Source organism: Eucalyptus grandis, chromosome 10 (assembly GCF_016545825.1).
Source record: "Eucalyptus grandis isolate ANBG69807.140 chromosome 10, ASM1654582v1, whole genome shotgun sequence".
NCBI classification, from domain to species: domain Eukaryota; kingdom Viridiplantae; phylum Streptophyta; class Magnoliopsida; order Myrtales; family Myrtaceae; genus Eucalyptus; species Eucalyptus grandis.
In genome coordinates this window covers 10,598,934-10,617,922 of record NC_052621.1, presented here as the reverse complement: position 1 = coordinate 10,617,922, position 18,989 = coordinate 10,598,934, and the positions used below count along the sequence as shown (strand labels likewise).

Below are 18,989 nucleotides of genomic sequence, written 5' to 3'. Positions count from 1 at the left end.
CCCTCATTGGAGGTTAGGGCCAGTCGACTCTTACCAGACAATGCTGCCAGTCACCGAGGACCAAAGAGGGCTGTCGGTCCTTGCGTCATAAGTGAGTTGCCCCACAAACTCTCCCGCTCTCTCCCCATCGTACTGGCGGCTGCACAGCCTAATTGGATTGCCATATCAGTTTATCAAAAACCCAAAGAGGATTAATCCAATCAAATCTCTCGAGGGTTGGATCGAATCATAAAGCTGAGGATCCACTTTAAAATGCCGAACGAAAAGCAATGATTTGATTGTCCTTTTCTCCACCGGACCCGAGACTAGAGAAAAGAAAACCAGTAAAAAAGCTCAGCTGCTGCCACGCTTCGGTGGGGGCTTTTAATGCAGGCGAGAGCGAAAGGAGACGCCTTTTCCACCCTGCGTTGTCCTCTTCTACAGTTCTACCCCACACCTATTCCCTCCTCCCTCCTCCTCCTCCTGAGACGAGCGTGATCGCTCGAGAAGGAAACCCTATTCCCACCTCTTCTTCTTCCTTCGTTCCTCTCCCCGTTTCTCCTCCCTTCCTGCAAAACAAAGGGAAGAAGAAGAAAAAAAAATGCAAACCATGCTGAATCTCAACAGCTCCTCCGGCCTCCCCCTCTGCGTTTCCGGGATCACTCGCGCCCTCCCTCTCTCCCGAGAGTACTCTCTCTCTCTCTCTCTCGTCGTGAATCTTTAGTCATTTTAGGAGATAAAGCTCGGTTCTTCTTCTTCTTCTTTTTCGTCCTAAGACTGTGGGGTTTGATCCGATGACGCAGGATGCTGGATCACGATCGCCGGACGAGGGCTATGAAGAGGATGAGGTCCCGATACGGTCGGGGGTCAGCCGCGCCCGGCGAGACGGGTCGCGAGACGGCGGCTGAGGCGGCGACGCAGCGCGGTTCGATCCCGGAAGGTGGCGATCTCTCCGGAGATCTGGCCGTCGGCGGCGGCGGCGGCGGCAGCAGCAGCAGCTTCGGACCCTGTACAGCAAAAGCCGCTTAGCTCTCGAGATTCGCTCCCCACCACCACCGAAGATCTTGTGGGTTTGCCACGGCCAGTGCCATCCCTACTGATCTCTTCTTCTTCCTCCTCCTCTCTTCTTCTTCTTCTTCTTCTTTCATTTCCAGTTTCTATGGGCTTCTGTAAAAATCGGTCAATACTTTTTTTTGCATGTGAAGATTTAGGGTTGCAAAGTGCATTCTGAGTCGAAATCTGTGATGGGCTTTTCTTCGATTCTGAGGAATGTTTTTGGTTTTCCCGTTTTTGTTTGTTCATTCGTTTCGGTCGGGAGTCCTGTCGGAGATAAAATTATACAAAATTTGATTCCGCTATGAAGGGATGGAGCCAACCATGATGTCTGTACTGGCTGGCCCCCGCTCGAAGCCGATGTGATATATACATAAATATATATATCTTAGATATACAAAATTAATCCACTCATTTCCAGTTATTCGACGTTGAATATTATAATTAGCCAACTCAAATTTCCAGTAGCAATTATATTTATTCTAAACTTCTGTATTTTGTGAATCCCCGAACAGAAACTTGTAGAGTTGAAATGGTCCTGAAGCTCCAGGATCTGATAATTTCAAGCTCTGGGCTTGAAATGGAGACTATTCTAGGAGCTAGGTTCTTTCGAAAGATCAAGTGTTAATTCATACATGGATTACTGAGTTTTGGTTGGGATTTCGAATCGAAAATAGGTTTCGTACGTGGGATCTCAAAGACTCGAAGCGGTCCCTCCTTGAAATTGAAGCAATTTGTCTGCGGCACGATCGAATAGCCCAGTACATGTAATGCAGCCATTTGCGGCGTGGTGGATATTGGATAATACTAGTGCAGCGCTACGTAGGGTGGCGCATTAGCTCTTGAAAAGACAGTGAAAAATAAGATCTAGAGCAAATGGATAAATCTTTAGGTGAGAGCCGGTGGAGCAAAGCACCACCTACTCCATTGCATTCTTCTTTTTTCTTTTATCTTTTTTACCTATTTTTCAATGTACTTTTTATTAATTAAGGTTGACGGGACGCCTAACGGCATAGTGTCATATCTGTTGAGAGGATAGGATGTTTTGTCCATTTCCGCGTTAAAATTGGCTGAATAATTGTCAAATTGCATCTATTGCGAAAAAGGTTTGGTTTGTGTTTAGGTAATATATGCTTTCTTTGAGTTTACAAAATTTGGTGCTTTTGTCCCTAGAATGTGCCCAATGAACTGACTATGTAAGAGATCCGGATTGTGTTAATGTGTTTAAGGTGAATTTTTCCTTTCTGTGAGTTCATTCTTTTTAATACTGAATGGGATTTGCGCGAACACTTCAAATATTTAACATAATAAATATTATATTTGAATTGTATTCATCAAATGTTGGATTAAAATTTCATTGAGGAACGTTAAGATCAAGTAATTGTCTTTTGCAGACAAGGGTAGTAAATGATTTTAAGTTGACCGAAACCCAAATTACATATGTAGAAGATTCTTGTCTAGTAATCTGAGTAGCGACCATATGTGAAATTAGCCGTGAGGGTACTAATATTTGATGTCACTTTACAATTCTTCAACCGTATCATTAAGAAACAAACATGATTAGAGTATAATGATAAGAAACTAGTGGTTTAGGTTGAGCATTTATTTCACTAAAATCTTCATGATAAAAAAATAATACCATTTTATGAAAATCATTTTTAAGAAAAATAGTTATTTTTCATTTATTTGGTGATTTAAGAAAAGTGATTTTTTTCTTACTAGAAGGGAAATTGTTTTCCCTAGTCTTAGCTTGTTGTTTCTATCCCAATTTAAACTTATTGTTTTCAATATGTGGAAAGCGTTCTTCGTGGATCAATTAATTTTCCGTCATCTGAACATCACAAAGTTGAAAGACAAATTCTCAATAATAAATTTCCTTAAAACAAACGGAACCTTTATCAGAGCTTTTGATTTATGCAGGTGTCTAGTCGAGATATTCAATTTTTCGTGTTCGTCAAACTGAAGACATGAACTGATCAACGACAACGAATTCTAAAATCAGAATGGTTTGCGGGGCAGGGAAATGTGATAGGTTGAGCAAGATGATGTATTGTTGCTTTCTCAAATGCAGATCCAAAGTTGCTCGAGCTCTCTACTTTGCGCTCCGTTCGGCAAATCTTATTTCGGATGGTATTCGCTTCTCCTTGCTAGTAATTACCATCCACACGCATTTGATCTGTGGAACTTTTTCCTTGCACTTCCAGAAATTAGGTCTCTTTTGGTATTCTAGTCTGATTTGATACAGCCGAAAATCATAAAAGACCCAGTGCACATCATCTTCAGCTCGATGTCATGGTCGAATTCCATTCGAGGCCCGGTACTCCCAGTTGCAATGCTTGTATTGCTGGCGGGGAAAATTCCCAATGTAGCAAATGGAGAGCTTCATTATATTATGTTGCACTTGACATGATAAGCAATCCTCTCCTTCGCTGCTTTAACTTGGTTCTGAGCTCTCAGAGACAATTTTTCCCTTCCCAGCCCCTAATCCATGAATCATCCTCTTCACAGACCGAAGATTCGCACTCCCATAGGACGCGCTTCCTAGTCATAAGGAAACTAAGGAGAAAAATTCATGCTCCAATATTTGTTTTCCTAAGACAATGTCTAGGAGGTGTGACGTTCGATTAAGAGAGAGGATTTAAACAATCACCAGAGAAGTGAAAGGAAAAGAAATGAAACTGTATACATGAATTAAATCATCAGTATGACCATGAAATAGACGCATAGGATAAATCATCGCCGGCAAAGGAATTAAAACACTTCCTTTCATCTGCATTTGTGAATATCCGCATTATTCTTCTCTATATCAAGAGTTACAGACTACAAGATGGAGAACATTTAATGTACCTTACTTCTGGAAGAAGGATCAATAATTCAATCCATGATTGATGCCTTACTTCTGGAAGCTGAGGCCATTGCAACTCCTCTGAACAGGCCAATAATCCCAGATACATTGCGTTAAGGCACTTGCACTTGCTATATCTATGAAACACATGTTAATTCCTTAGAAATAAGGAATATTCCGCAAGTCGGCCCTGAGAGGACCGAAAATTTAACTTCCAGCAGTGTAGCTATTCTTCACTAGAGCTGACAGTCTTGAAATGTCTGAAGCTCTCACAACCGGGGCAGTTATGCAAACTTTCGTGAATATAAATATCACAGTCAATGCAGAAAAACTGTTTGCATCTTGGACATTCAACAGAAAGGCTGGGCCTATTTCCTGATAAGAAGCAGCATACATACAGAACATAACATCTATGATTAGCTCCATGTCCAAAGACATCAGAGAATAAGAAAAGAGTCAGGAACATTGAAAGATCATAAACCAACATAAAATAGGCTCACATACAACCAAGGATCATAATTAGTGAACATGCTCAGATTAATTGTTTGTGAAGATCAAATCTTAAGGCAGAAGCTGGTAGTATCACATGATTGCAGAAAAACAGATCTAGGTTGAACAAAATAAAATAGCATATGGCCCCTCAGATAAGATCAAAGAAACATGACCCCAATGTATGTTCTAGGAGAGTAGTCGTCTAAAGAGAACAGGCCAGTGCCTGATGTGATAAAATAGTGGCAACCCCTTCCGTGTCTTTCATCACCACGCTGTACCAACATGCCAGCTTACATGTGCCTGTTAGCATGGCTTCTCTTCCAGCTCTATGTGACCAGATAAGCACCACTTGGGACATACTTATAGTCCCCAGGCAATCCAATCCATCCGTTCCTCACTATATAGTTCTTAATCTTCTGACACACAAATTTGGGTAGCTCCTCTTAAGCAAGTAAATAGTGAAGTAGAAGGATAAATTATCCTTTCATGCTATGCTATTATATTTGCACAGATTAGGACCTTCTCTAGCTCTAACAAACCTATAATAAAAGGCATGCTTCAAGGCAGACATAAGCACAAAGTCTCTTTCTTTCACACCTTCAATATAAAGTCCACAAGTGTCAGATTTTGCTTAATCATGCCCATCAATATTACACACTGAAGGAAAATGCACCTCAATATCAAGAACTCGGTCAATCAGCCAGAAGAATTTACTACAGGGCTATTTTCTCTATCCCCCAGCATGAGATATTAAGGTCCACAGTGGACGGGCCTTATGGAAGGTGGAAGTAAATATTTTCCTAATGTCCCGCCTACCTCAGGTCATGAATATCAAGAACTCAGTCAATCTCACTTCAAAAGGAATAACTACAGGGCCATCTTCTCTGTCCCCCGGGCATAAGATATTGCTGAGATCCATGGCGAACAGGCCTCATGTCATGAAGGTGAAAAGTAAACTCTCTTACTTATGTCCTACCTCCGTCATGTCATGAATATCTTTGCAAGTCTAAACAGCTTTCCTCAAGTTTCTACTTTTGATTCAAGCAGAATAAAAAGGAAAAGCAGACACCCTACAGAATACGCCTCAGCACTTAATGATGAGAGACAAGCACTAGAGCAGATTTCAGGACCCCAACAACTAATAAAATACTGTGCTGATCTAGTGGAAGGTAATGTGATCCCATGCTTATTAAATTCGCAAGTAAAATCAGGACTGGGGTGGTCATGAGATTACTAACCAGGATTAAGAAGACTTTGTTGACATCCAAAGCAAGATTTGGGCAGCTTGTGCTGAGAACTACTGAGGCGTACGGGAGTAACCTCGTCAAAAGGTGCAATAGGAAACAGATGATGGTACGACCTCGCCAAATGGGGAGAAGAAACAAGGGTGAGCCCACAAATACGACATTCTGTTGGTAGTTCACATACTCTTGCTTTGCATCTTGGACAAGTGTATCCTCCGCCCCTAGCCTCTTTATGGCACAAACAAATTGAAATTACATTTTCTGCTGCTCTTTGGGGGAAACCCATCTTGATCAAATTAGCAATTGCAAACTCTGCTATTGCTGGAGGAGGAGGTGCATGCTCCAGGATCAACTCCTTAAAGTGAGACTGCATGAGTAAATAAAGATAAAATGTCTTACGTAAGTATCCATCTATATTTTTCATGAGACAACCGAACTAATAGATGGGAATCACAATTTTATGAGCAATGATCCAAGAAAGCATTGCATCTCATTAACCCATGCGCAAAAATGGAACACCAATGAATCTCCCCACTTCCTTGTCTATCATGTTTCTTGTTCTAAAACGATTAGCCAAGCGCTGTGGAATCAGTCAGAATGGAGAAATACTTAGATTAACTTACCTCATCCACCGCAACAGAGTATAGTCCCCCGGTTTCCTGGCAGATGTGTTTGCATATGAAAATTTCAGCAGAAAGACCAATAACAGAACACCTGACTTTTGACTTTTTGCATTTCTGAATGGTCTCCATAATATCTCCAGGGTCACAAGTGCTTAGGGCTGAATTCAATATCAGCACTTCCCGATGACCGTACGATGGAATCTGTTCCAGATATCCACAAACAAGATCTAAGGCATTCTGCAACGAGGAATCGCCCGAGCACTCCAACTTGCCCATCAGAGCTTTAATATGGGATTCAGGACTTCCACCGAGATCCGTCAAGCAATTAGCAACCCCATCTTTTATGGTAACTAAACCTATTTGACTTAGTGGATTCTGGTCGAAGAATTCCCGGATAAAAGCCTCGACATTTTTCGCAACGACGGCCATACGGCTCGGTCGAAAATCCGTCTCCGAGGCAGCCTACACAGAAATTTTTAATTCATGACTTTTCAAGAGAATCACGAAACGCAGACAACAAAACAAAATTCAATGACCCAGAGCCATCTCCAGCATAAAGGACGCATTTTTAGTAGTGCTCGGGTTTCCCAGCCATGTAAGAAATGCAAAATTCTAAAAATTGGCAGCTACATATCAAGGGTAATAGTTTGTTTCTTAGATCAATCAATCAACCAGTCCGAATTCACTATGGGAATGCATTGACATGAATGAGAAAGATTCAGTTTCCTTTACAATTTGATACTGGCAATTAAATGCTGCACTGCAATGCTCTTCAGCTAAAAAAGAAAAAAAAGAAAAAAAGCCAAATTTCGTCATCGTATAAATGGCCCTCGGAGAAGCAGCACGAGATCATTTACCCTGGAGAGGTCGATGACGATGCAGAGGTACCGGATCAGGCCCTTCTGAATCCGAGAAGCCGCATTGCTCGAAGCGAGGGAGCGCAGGCGCCTCCGGTACTGGGCATGGTAGAGGGCCTTGTTGTCGATCGAGCGGAGTAGGCCGGACTCGTCCTCCTGAAGAGACTCCCAGGACCGCTCGTCGGCGTAGGCCCGCTCCCACGCCTCGAGGCCGCACTCGTCGACGTCATCCTCGTCGTCCTCCTCCTCCGCCTGCCCGGCCAGCCGCCTCCCCTCGCCGTTGTTCATGCCGCCGCCCGCGAACGGTGGTGGGAACCCCGCTCCCCCCCCTTTATTTCTCGATCGCCGGAATCGCCGACGGCGGACCCGATCGAATGTGGATCAAGACCGAGGCGGCGGCGGCGGCGGCGTGTTGTCTAGAAGAAGCGTTCGCAGTGCTCGACGTTTTGCTTCGTTCGAGTCGATGTCGTCACCAGGACCTCTTCCGATCGGCGCATGCAGCGGTGGGAAGTTGAGTTACTGAAGTGTGATAGGCGCCGCAAATGGGGAAGAGAGAGAGAGAGAGTTATTCGTGACGATCGAGCCCTAATTGCAAAAATGAGGGGTTTAAGAAGCTATATAGTTTTTAGAGTATATATCATCACATCCCTAAATCGAAACACTTTACCATAGTTCTGAAATATTTTTTTATCATATTCATAAATCACGATAGTCTGGACATAAGGAGGAACTCTGACATCAATTAGATTATAGTGAAATCTTTGTAGTGAAAATGAGTTTTATGCACCATGAGAATATGATTCACTCGAACTTGACTAACTTGAAATTGACACGCTTAACCGAGTCTTTCCGAGAAATTAGTTAATATCTTATTCAGCCAAGTACCATATTTGATAACGGCATAAATAAAACAAGTCGCTAGTAGAAATTAATGACTTGAAATGAGAGCCACAAGCATTAAAGCTGCGTTTAGTAGTTGAAATAAAATTTGAGATAAGATATGATATCATATCCTACGTTTGGTGCTCGCTCAAGACAGGATAACATTGGATATAAGAGGATATTAACAAGATAAAATTATCCTATTGGAGAAGTGTGGATAAAAAGATAGACAAGATTTATAATATTCTCGAATAACAAACTTATTAAATTAAAAAAATTGAAATTATATTTCAAAATAAATAATATTTGAATTCGATTTAAGAAATTAAAAATTAAAAAATATTCTTAATTAATCTTATTTTCTTTTATATATTCAACTTTAATTCTTTTTATAATAAACATTCAATTTATAAATTAAATATTTATATTTATTATATATATTTTTTGTATTTTATGTATGTTAGTACAATTTACTATTTGATAAAATTTTATTAAAGAATAATGAAAGGAGAAAAACGAAATAATAGAGAAAATGATATAAAACAAAGGAAAAATAAAATAAAAACAAATTAAGAAATAGTGTTATCAGAAATTTTCACCATCTCCATTTATAAACATTTAAATTCATTTACAATGATATGCCGTTTATAAAAAAATGTACATGATATAATATGAACATATTTGACTTTAATAATATGATTCACCAAACAATGGACAGAACATAAAAAAATCACAATATTTCATATTCTATCATATCCAAACATATCTTGATTAGAATTCCGAGCGACCAAATGTAGCCTAAGTTATTTATTGTCGACTGTTGGGTTAGCAATGTTCTTTTTGTCAACGAGACTTATATGGTTAGGACACACAAGGTACGTAGGACCATAACATTGATGCAATACTAACATTGTGTCCAACGATTCCACCGCAGGTTTGCTTTAGGCGTTGTATCAAGAAAACATTTCCCAAAAGTCTTGACAATCAACGAAGGTTTTAAGGTTCTAACCAAAGCAGTGAAGAAACGTTGCCTGAAAGTTACGCCGAGTTGTTAGCATGCTAAATTACAATACCCTACAGCGGGGGTAATCCAATTCGCGTTGGACCACTAAATACGGTCGGACCAAAACTGTGCAAATGTGGCGGCTCATTCACAAGAAACCATTTTTGAAGGCGGGCGAGCTCTGAATCGAATGTGTGATCCTGCCATGATGCCGGCGCATTTGCAAAACTGTTTCTCTAGTGGTTCCCGAAACAAGATCTCAGTTCTCATTATCCGCATTGAAAACAGGGAGGAGGCTCAAGGCTGACGAACCCAGATGCATGCCACGAACTATACCTCCATACCCGACATTTATCCTGTGGCATAGGAGCAAGATAGAATCCCACATTGCTGTCCTTCCCTGCAAATAAAAGCCAGAAGTATTCTTTTCATTACATCATGTGAAGGAGGACAAATTACGTAAGCAGAAAGTTTTCGCGGCAGGCAATAGGATTATGCCATTTACAAAATTCAGCAGGCTTACAAACACATTGGTGGATTGGGCGTGCAAAACCTTGACTCTAGTAATGTGTCAACTCAGCCCAATAGTCAAGGGTAACGCTCCCCCATTTCATTAGTGGCACCATAGATCGCACATTGATACAACGAGATCAGTGTCAATAATTAGACACTCATCCTACGGTGTGCTTTGCTATTGTTTTAACCATCATACTCCAGAAAATCCTAGCAATAATGTCAAATTGCATTTACCCTAGATAGTCAACCCTTCTGGATATTTAAATTGCAGACCAAGATATCTTGAGCTTACCTGAAGAGAGAATTGCAGCTTCTTATCCCAATACAAGGCAAAGACAGGAGGATTTTGTTTTCCTACAACCAGGATACAAGCTCCTGGATGAAGAACAGAAGGGACAGTTGATACGGCAGCAACATACTTCTCTGGAAACCTCTCTTTTGGAGGCAAAACTCCCAAAAACAGGGGATTTTTGCTGGACTGTGCTCCAGTGTAAGATGTAGGATCAACATGTAGCATCCACTTGGGGTGCTCCAAGAATGCACAGAATAGATACAAGAGCAGATGAGAATCAGTGGGGACATCAGGAGTCCACTTCTTTTTCATCTGACCATAAACCTCTCCACTTCCGAGAAAATCATAGTTCTTCACGCAGGTTCCCACAGCAAGCTCTGTTCAAGAGGGAAAGACACCGAGTCTAAGTTGTAAAGTCCAGGATCTGGCCACTAAAAGGTAAAAACATTCTCTTCTTCTTATCAAGCAGAGTCCATGAAAGGCAATATACCTTTGGAAAAAAAATCTGCATACCTCGTATTCTCTGTACCACGTAATCAGCACGAACACTGCTCTGGGGTAGCACACCTTTAATCAATTCTCCCTTTAGCAATGCCTGAAGCCTCTGATGCTCAGTTACAGCATCAACACACTCCTGCATCAGAGGAATCAACGGATTTTGCAGAGGAGGCTGTTGCAAATTGGCTACAAGCTGCTTTGCTGCATGAACAACATAAAAAATAAATAAATAACCAAATAAAGCTAGTAGAAACAGATGGATTTAGCCATTTTAATTAACACAACAAATTGCATGCCATTCTCTCACCCGCAAAACAAATGTAATGCGGAAATCAATGATACGATAAGTACAAAACTTAAAAAGCCACATTAGTGATTTGGCTTCACGGCACTCTCTTAACAAAAAGGAAGAGAAACCCCGCTTAAATTTCTCCAACAATAAAACCTAGAGGAAAGAAGCATAATTATTTTATAATTTGGTTAGAGACAGGTAAATGTCAGGGCTTTTTTAATGCAAAAATCGATGATACAATAAGTACAAAACATAATGAGCCACCTTAGTGATTTGGCTTCACAGCACTCTCTTAAACAATAGAAAGGAAAATAAAGTATGAACCCAGCTCAAATTTTTTTCCAACAATAAAATAGGACCAAGAAGCATAGTTATATTATAATTTGGTTAAAGACAGGTGACAGTAAGGGCTTTTTTAATGCATTAATCCCACATGGTAACACTCAGGAGCTTGAGTTCGCAGAATTGTATAAAAGCAATTAGGGTGATACTTACGCGTGGCAGCATCAAGAGCTTGAACAAGAGTAGCGCGTAGCTGGTGAAGAAGTCCATCTTCATCCAGAGTATAAGTAGGTGACCATTCTTTACTCCTGTCAATCTGAGAGACAGTAGAAGTCCCAGATACACGTACTTCTCCCACTTGACTGACTGTGATCGAAACTCCAAACTTCGCTGCACCTTCCATCACCTAAAATCAGCATCAACTAAAATCAGGATAGCTAAAGCTATGTCTAAAGGATGGTGAAGCTAGGTAAATTTTTGCTCCTGATATTTGGGGTTTGTCTCAATTTGTCCCTCAAAGTGAATAAATTCTTAGAATATGCTTAAAATGTTAACAGACAGTGGAAAAATATTCAGAAACTTTGTCACTAGACCACTCATGATTTCATTGCCATTTCAGAAGGAAATATTGTCGTTATTGAGTGGTTAATTCATCTGAATTGGGCTCTGACCTTAAATTTTAATAACATTCTTAAGATTAAATTTTGTGGATGACCAAGTGATTGAATGGGATTGTTGAATGGCATTATTTATTTAGGTGGTGATGAGTGGGCCTAATGAGTTTTGGCGCCTAACTCTAGCCATCACATTCTGATCGGTAGCCAAAATTTGGGATAACTGCAACCAGCCTGTTATATCTAGAGTGAACCGGGAAAATTGTAAGAATGGGTAAAATGATGCTGTGCCCAACTATGGTAAACCTTATGCCATTAAGAAGTGAGGTAACATCATTTCCTTTCCATTTTCCTACATTTTTCCCAGTGGATATCTATTATTATTCGTTTCATTTTGTTCAAAGCAATCTCAAGAGGTCAAACTCAACCAAAAAGACCACTAAAATCTCCACAGCCAGATATGAAGACTAACCCATTAAACATAACACGTGAAAGCCTAGTAAAGCTCACCAACACATCCCCAAAGGCCCCAGTCTAATCACATATGTTACAAGAGCACCTTGTCAGTATCTGAAATCTCCCAAATTTGTTGTTGAAAATGTACATCACTCACTCATTGCCAACATAAATTGAAAAATCATCTCTTTTGGTACATATATGGACAATCTTAATGCTAAATATACATCCTGTGAGCATAGACAAAACATACACTATAATTGAAACTGCAGTGAACTACCTTTTCATTCAAATGGACATTGAAGTTCCTCATGGTCCCAGGGATGACTTATAAGCTTTAAAATAAACAATATAATCATAATTCTTCTTGATATAGTTGTTAGCAAAATGGGCTGTAAGGATGACAGACCTGAACGTGACTGCTTTCGATCTTTTTAAGCAGAGGGTTGAGCAAAACTGAAGAAAACCACTGCCTGAGATGGTCACGCCACAACTCAATTTCAGGGTAGATACCGAGGTGTTCAAAAGCTTCTACTGCCTCTTCCAATGACATTGGTGAAGGAAGGTCACCCTCTCCTTTCTTGGGAGGTGTGCTGAACTTTTGAGAGCCAGGAGACATCCTCACTGGCCTCAGAGGAGTGCTTCTTGTAGTTCCAGAATTATTAGCCGAACTGACTACAGTGTTTGGACTTGTTATGCCAAAACCCTTGATCGTAGGAGGTGGAGTCACCAATTTCCCAGCTGATTCAGAGATCTTCTCATCAACTTCCGCCAAAAACTGTTCAAGTTTCTCTTCTGATCTGATGTCCTTCATAGGAGATGCTCGATTACTCAACCATGGACTTGAGACAACAGAATCAGGACCAGGTGAGTGTTGAGAGGAAGGTAGCGGCGAGACAGCTCCAGGCACAAGATACAAAGAAGAAGAACCTGGCGATTTGGATGGGGTGCCGATTGGTCTACCCTTGCTTCCTCCGCTAGAATTCAATTTATCCATGCTAATTCGAGATGAACGATTTGAACTGGTGATAGTTTGATGAAGTGGGACAAGAAGCTCCGAACTAGGTGTTGAATGGGTTTTGGATTTGGGAGGCTTCTTTGATGGTTCAGACCCAACCTGATTGGCCCTCGGCTTTAACCCCAAAAGTGCTAACTGGCGTGTTGAAAGAGTAGGTTGATCCTTGGTTCCAGTAGAGGGGGATACAAAAGGCGCTCCTCTTTTTTTGGATATATGCAGAGATATTGCTTTAAAGAGCGCAAGCAGAGCCCCCAGAAAAAGTACAGCCACAGCAGTCTGCAGGATCTTGGCAAGAAAATCTGGAGGGGGAAACGGTATTATCCAAAAGCACCAAAAATCAGCATGCATATTAAACAAATATAAGACAATAAGGCTCAAACAGAATGACTTACAAGCTGTCTCCTCAGACAGATTTTTGAGCTTCAGATAGTCAATAAACCCATCCTCCCTTCACAAATTCAAGGAAGTAACTAGTCAACTGCAGAAATTGAAAGGAGAAGGATGGCTACTGACATTGGACAAGAACGGACATTTCTCACTGGGGATAAAGCATCAAACCTTAATACTAATATGCATTCTCTGGCTGGCAATCAAACAAATAGCTCAACATAAAATGGAATTTCATGATAGTTCATTCTGTCAAATAATTTCATTGCCCCGGGACCAACCAGCTTCAGCCTTACACAAGGGATGAAATTGAGTATGGTTATGGTGGATCCGGGGAGAAAGGGGCAAAGGCAAAAGCACTGGATCCCGGGTGTTTCATTTGCAGCAGTCCCCAGTCCAAAGAGAGAAACTCAATGTCTTGATTGCTGAAGGACACGGGTGCCAGCTAGGGTGGTGTAAGCTAGAGACATCGTCAATCATATTTCTACTTCATTTCTCACTCTTGTTGCTTTGAAAATCATCATCTAGTTTTGTTCAGATCAGGTTCAAATACCCTCAATTCAGTAAGAGAAAGAAATCAGCTTCACAATGCCCCAACTAACGTCAAGGCAAATTCTATTTGCACCAGGATTCACTTTCCCCCAATCAAAGGATAAACTCAAAACTCTTCAGTAGTTTCAATACCTTCGGAGGCACGCATAATGTCAAGGAAATACTACTTGCACTGCAAAGAGTAACCATCAGACCGTAATGTCCATCAGTTCCAAAATCCTGGAGCTAAGCTCCCCCTCTAAAACCCCGCTCAAAAACCCTAAACCGTCCCAAATATTCATCATTTCTCTCTACCAAGTGCAAACGAAGCCACGGCAATTTCAAGCACCAAAAAGAAAAGAAAACATCAGTCGTACTACAGCGAGATAGCAAATCAGCGCCATTGACCTAAACCCCAATGCAACGAGCGAAACGTGACCAACTGAAGCACGCAATAGGACACGATTCCCGGTCGGAAATGCAAACGTGCAGGCTCACGAAGACTGTCAGCCGTCCTCTAGCTTCCGAAATCCGGATCACGAACCAGGAAAATAGACGGCAAAACGCCCCCGCCGGGGGCGCGGCGCGTACCTGGAAGAGAAGGAGAGGAAGGCGAAGGCGCTGGCGGAGGAGAAGAAGAAGGCGGAGAGGAGGGCGAGCTTCGAAGGCACGAGGCTGTTGGCCGCGAGGGCGGCCGCCAAGGCCGGGTTCTGGTACACGACGAACTTGCTCGGCTTCGCCGTCGCCTGCGGCGGCGATGCTTTGTCTCGGCCGCCTCCTTCCATCTTCTGACCACGAGCGAGCGAGCGACAGAGAGAGAGAGAGAGAACGGTTTTCCTCGTTCAAGTCATCGGTGACGACACGAGGTCCTCGCCGCCGCCGCCGCCGTCGCCGCCGGTCGAGCGCTCTGGTTGGAGAGCTCCGGAGAAGCAGCAGCAGCTCCTAAGTCGGATTCAAAAATGGAGCCTCGCTTTTCTTTTTCATTTTCATTTTCTCTTTTTACGGAGGTTCTGAAAACCGATTAAAGAACAAAAGCCCCCCCCAAAAGGAGTTTTTCCATTTTCCTTGTCTTTTTCTTTTTAATTCCTGTCCAAATCTTCTTTTTCCTTTCGCAGATAAAAAAATTAATCTCTTCTTAGTTTACTATCGAGAGATAAGATATAACTTAACACGGTAAAGATATTTCTTTTTTGGTTCAAAAAGAATTCATTTATATCAAACCTGAAAACTAACTGATGAAGTTTGTACTAATCGCATGCAATTTTAATCTCTAGATTATTTCGTGCGTAATTATTTTTTATACTAGCAATATTTTTTTCTTTTTAATGTTTCGAGAGCTAACATAAATCAAGTATAGATATAATGAAATTACGATTGCCGTCAGTATTCTTTATTGCACGTAATCCATTTTCTCTTTTTTATGATACGGATTTTTTTCTGTGACTTTTTTTTCCATTTTAGATGAGTAAAATCTAACCTACTGTTGAGCTTATCATTGAGATGGACTCGAAAGTTATTATTGAACCCATCAATAAAGAGACCATGGTGGATAGCATTGGACCTGTTATGCTGGAAAACATTAGAGGAATGTTGAACTCTTATTTTGAGTAAATAGTACAACATAACTTTTGGGAAGAAGTCCTACCAATTGGGTTGCCAATCCTTTTAGAGAGTTGATTCATATATTGTTAAGTGATAAAGTAGGATAATAGATTTTAGATGTTAATTTGTATTGCATTTACTTATATTTACCAAAAAATAAAAATCCAAACCCAATGAAAGATATCAACTATAATGTTCGTGATGATTGAGCTCCACTACCTCATCGTCGAGGGAACAGGTTCGGATCTCCAGATATTCGTGACTTAAGTAGAAGTCCTAAGAGTGGTTTACTAAGTCAGTTCCCGAACATTTACGTATAAATAACGGCTTACAAGAAGGCCCCACCGGTGCTACCGAGCACCAAAAGGTCATGTGATCTCCGGCAATTCCTCAGTCATCAAAAAAAAAAAAAACCTTAGTCAAGGTATAATTCATGATTCTTCAATGAAGGGCCTGCAAGTTTCGGTTCTCGGCATAGAGATCAAGCATCAAACCAAATGTATATCCCAAAGACAAACATCTGAAGTCTGAACTGTGTTATTAAACTACACTGTGCTATAGTTCACTTCAGTTGCGCTAGCATCTCATATTTCAGACATCTCATCATCGCTCAAAAGTTCTAGCGCGAAAACTAACATATATATGTATATATCGATTCTTGGACAAAACCCAGAAAGCAAAAGATTGCTTAATTCGAAGCCAAATACACAAAAGACCGACCGACTAGATGATATTGCAATCTCAAGACTAATCCACCTATTCCTCCTTCAAGTCGATGAGCTCGTCCTCTGTATCCTGATGTTCTCGATCATCATCACGGTTGCTTTCGATGCTCAGCCTCACACTGGCTTCCCTGCAATCTGGATTTTGGGGACCTGAATTGGGCTCATCCTTCAGGATTCCATAGCCGAGAGACAGGTTTCTCCACTCTTCCTCTTCCGATAAGTGCAGGTGCCGTGACAAGTAACGCTTCAGCTCGATGCGCAGGTTCCGGATGGGCTGACAGATGCAGAGCACGAAGGAAAGGACTAAATCAGAAACCGATGAAGAGGGCATCATGAACATGAGGGAACCAAAATTATGACTACTTCAGATTCACATTTTAGGTTATAAGTGCTTGAAATCGTAAGCTTTTAGACCAAATACTATATGTTTGCCCAGAAATTTAAAATCTCAAGCAACCATCTTCTGCAGAGTATTGCCACTCTACAGATAAGTGAAACTTCCATGAACTCATTTGCCTCCATCAGCAGAGATGATTTACCATCAGTTGCAGTTTAAAAGATTAGAAGTTCTTCTTAAGCTGCTTTTGCATGATTGCTATCAGCTAAAAAGACTTGTTTCCTGCTGCTGCCATGCCCCATGATTATAATAGGGTATACACGAACGATCTCTAATGCTAATGTTCCCAGAACATGCATGAATTATACAGTTTTCTTCATGAAAAACGTGTACCTCGGCCTTGCATTCCAGAGCCATCCGAAAGAAACTCGCCGAGACGAAATGCTTCCCGACAGGCTCTGCCAGCTTGATCTGGCCAAGCCAGTACGAAGCGGTCTCCAGCCGATCGAACCTGCACTTGCTGCAATTCTCGGCTGTGTAATAGGGCGTCCCGGACCTCCTCGGCTTTGCCACGGCAGCAAAAGGCGCTTGGACCGGGGTCCGAGGCCCGACCGCGCTCTCGTCGCCCAAATTCTTAGGCGATTTCTCTTCGAAGCAAACGCTCTTCTTCTTCGGCTTAGGGTTCGCTCTCTCCGAAGACGCTTTCTCCGCGGGCGCATCGCCCGAATTCTTAGGCGATTTCTCTTCAAAGCAAACGCTCTTCTTCTTCGGCTTGAAGTCCGCTCTCTCAGGAGACGTTTTCTCTGCCGGCGCATCGCCCAAATTCTCAGGCGATTCCTCTTCGAAGCAAACGCTCTTCTTCCTCGGCTCAGGCTTCTCTCTCTCCGGAGACGTCTTCTCCGCAGCCGATGCTAGAGCGGCACCGACGGTGGGTGGGCTTTTCGGCGCCGACTGGACCCGTTTCCGGCCAACCCCCGTCGAGGGTTTCGCAGCGGGTTGTTTCTCCGTCGCCGGTTTCGCCGGAACGTTGGTGTTCCGCGACGTACCGAACACGCGCTTCTGCCTGGAAAAAAGAAAAAAAGGGAGAGACCCCAACAGGGCGTAACTCAAAAGAACAAATCGAATTACGACCTCGAGAGTCGCGGCGGCGAAGAATCACCCACCTGGAAATCGGAGGATCTCTGGCGGCGACGGCCTTCGACGGCCCGTTCGCTTTCCTGCCGGGTTTCTGTCTCGGCGGCTGAGGCTTCCCTGCTTCGTACGGTAAGACCAACGTGACCGGAGGGAAAAGAAGTAAACGTGGCGGAAGAAGGACGAAGAGAGGGCGTACCTGGAACCTGCGCGGGCTGAACATCCATGGCGAGAAGCGGCAAAAGGGGAGAGAGAGAGAGAGGATGATGGGATTGAGGATCGCGATCGATGAACGGATGAAGGATGAAGGAATGGAGGAGTTGATGCTTTTGCGCTTTGAAATTGAAATTTGGGTGAAAATGGCGGAAACAGGTTCTCGCGCTCCTGTGGGCCCCGTCCGATGGTGGGCTGGGTTGGTGACAGGATTGCGCTCCTTTGGGCTAATATGTAAGTACCCAATTTCCACACTTGTCAACAAAAGTAGGGGTGAACAATGGTCTAGGGTAAACCATGGAATCGGACTGGACCAATTTTGATCCGGTTCTAGGGTCCGCATTGTAGGCTTCTGATTCCACAAGTTAGGAATTGATCTCGACATGATAGGTTTTAGATTCCAAGTCTATAACCACCTCAAATTTCATACCTACCCACCCTAAAACCACTCACCCTTGACTTGCATATCTTTCATGCTCATTCAACAAAAGTTCATGTACTTTTTTAAGATGAGCTTATTTGTCCTACAATACCGAAAGTCACAATCGCTTCCTAGCTAAATGGTGTGTTCTACAACATCTGGTGGCGGCCAATCTGTCTCCAACTCGGTGAATGCATGCACATTAAATAAACTTTTTTGAGGACATGCATTGTTTGATCTCCACCTCTCTCGAATAATTAAATTCTTTCAAATTGTCAATGGCTTTCAACACTTCACGTAACTTAGCTAAAGATTCCATAGTTTTTTCATCTTTTATGGATTGTTACTTTTGATGAATTGGAATTTCTATTGTTGCTTTAACTTTCATTTTGCTTGTCTAAGGAATGAGTTGGACACTTCCGATTGCTTTATATTTCTCTTTGTTTTGTATAGTACTTCTTGCTATTTTATTGCTCTTCTATTTTGCTATAATAGTTATTTGTCTTGATTGTAAATAAGGAGATGTTTTACGATAATTTGTTCTTTCAATGAATAAAGAAAATAAGAAATATTGGCTTATTCCTAGGTAACTTAGGACCGGACCAAATCGATAGGGTCATTTCCAAATATGGTTCCAAAGTCTACATGATAGGTTCTAAATTCCAAAATATTAGAAACTAGTCTCAACAAAGTAGG

General features: G+C 41.9%; 3 protein-coding genes and 1 non-coding gene across 7 annotated transcripts; 1 reads left to right on the top strand and 3 right to left on the bottom strand.

Moving 5' to 3' along the window:
• Positions 1–192: 192 nt before the first annotated feature.
• On the top strand, positions 193–5,611 carry LOC104421684. 2 transcript variants are annotated; one of them, XR_005547044.1, is made up of 5 exons: positions 193–666; positions 783–1,924; positions 2,953–3,162; positions 5,191–5,313; positions 5,417–5,611. It is a non-coding gene; the product is annotated as an uncharacterized LOC104421684 (transcript). The 2 variants fall into 2 exon arrangements; XR_005547043.1 differs by having other exon boundaries at positions 195–666; positions 5,191–5,611.
• LOC104421682 (general transcription factor IIH subunit 2) lies at positions 3,691–7,684 on the bottom strand. Its single transcript, XM_010033722.3, has 4 exons — positions 7,094–7,684; positions 6,237–6,698; positions 5,608–5,980; positions 3,691–4,252 (listed from the first exon to the last, which is right to left on the bottom strand). Exons 1-4 carry the CDS (start codon positions 7,379–7,381, stop codon positions 4,104–4,106), a joined length of 1,272 nt encoding a protein of 423 aa, XP_010032024.1. The 5' UTR covers positions 7,382–7,684; the 3' UTR covers positions 3,691–4,103.
• Positions 7,685–8,868: 1,184 nt separating this feature from the next.
• LOC104421681 (transmembrane protein 209) lies at positions 8,869–14,851 on the bottom strand. The gene is made up of 7 exons (XM_010033721.3): positions 14,456–14,851; positions 13,339–13,394; positions 12,338–13,245; positions 11,072–11,264; positions 10,300–10,485; positions 9,787–10,163; positions 8,869–9,378 (listed from the first exon to the last, which is right to left on the bottom strand). The coding sequence occupies exons 1-7, from the start codon at positions 14,647–14,649 to the stop codon at positions 9,238–9,240; spliced, it is 2,055 nt and encodes a 684-aa protein (XP_010032023.2). The 5' UTR covers positions 14,650–14,851; the 3' UTR covers positions 8,869–9,237.
• A 1,094-nt stretch (positions 14,852–15,945) lies between these two features.
• LOC104421680 (translation initiation factor IF-2) lies at positions 15,946–18,002 on the bottom strand. Of its 3 annotated transcripts, none has more exons than XM_039303282.1 (5): positions 17,859–18,002; positions 17,692–17,782; positions 16,922–17,591; positions 16,117–16,465; positions 15,969–16,084 (listed from the first exon to the last, which is right to left on the bottom strand). In XM_039303282.1, the coding sequence occupies exons 1-4, from the start codon at positions 17,884–17,886 to the stop codon at positions 16,223–16,225; spliced, it is 1,032 nt and encodes a 343-aa protein (XP_039159216.1). In that variant the 5' UTR covers positions 17,887–18,002; the 3' UTR covers positions 15,969–16,084; positions 16,117–16,222. The 3 variants fall into 3 exon arrangements, with proteins under 3 accessions (XP_010032021.2, XP_039159216.1, XP_039159217.1); XM_039303283.1 differs by having other exon boundaries at positions 17,692–17,779; XM_010033719.3 differs by having other exon boundaries at positions 15,946–16,465.
• Between the last annotated feature and the right edge of the window lie 987 nt (positions 18,003–18,989).

Coding starts and splice junctions, on each gene's coding strand:
- LOC104421681 (XM_010033721.3), bottom strand. CDS start 14,649: ATGGAAGGAGGCGGCCGAGACAAAGCATCGCCGCCGCAGGCGACGGCG. Junction 10,486..11,071: donor AGCTCTTGATGCTGCCACGC/GTAAGTATCACC, acceptor TTGTTCATGCAG/CAAAGCAGCTTGTAGCCAAT. Junction 9,379..9,786: donor AGCTGCAATTCTCTCTTCAG/GTAAGCTCAAGA, acceptor TTTTATTTGCAG/GGAAGGACAGCAATGTGGGA.
- LOC104421680 (XM_010033719.3), bottom strand. CDS start 17,886: ATGGATGTTCAGCCCGCGCAGGTTCCAG. Junction 17,783..17,858: donor TCAGCCCGCGCAGGTTCCAG/GTACGCCCTCTC, acceptor TACCGTACGAAG/CAGGGAAGCCTCAGCCGCCG. Junction 16,466..16,921: donor CTCTGGAATGCAAGGCCGAG/GTACACGTTTTT, acceptor TGCATCTGTCAG/CCCATCCGGAACCTGCGCAT.
- LOC104421682 (XM_010033722.3), bottom strand. CDS start 7,381: ATGAACAACGGCGAGGGGAGGCGGCTGGCCGGGCAGGCGGAGGAGGAG. Junction 6,699..7,093: donor TCGTCATCGACCTCTCCAGG/GTAAATGATCTC, acceptor ATTTCTGTGTAG/GCTGCCTCGGAGACGGATTT. Junction 5,981..6,236: donor ACTCTGTTGCGGTGGATGAG/GTAAGTTAATCT, acceptor TTACTCATGCAG/TCTCACTTTAAGGAGTTGAT.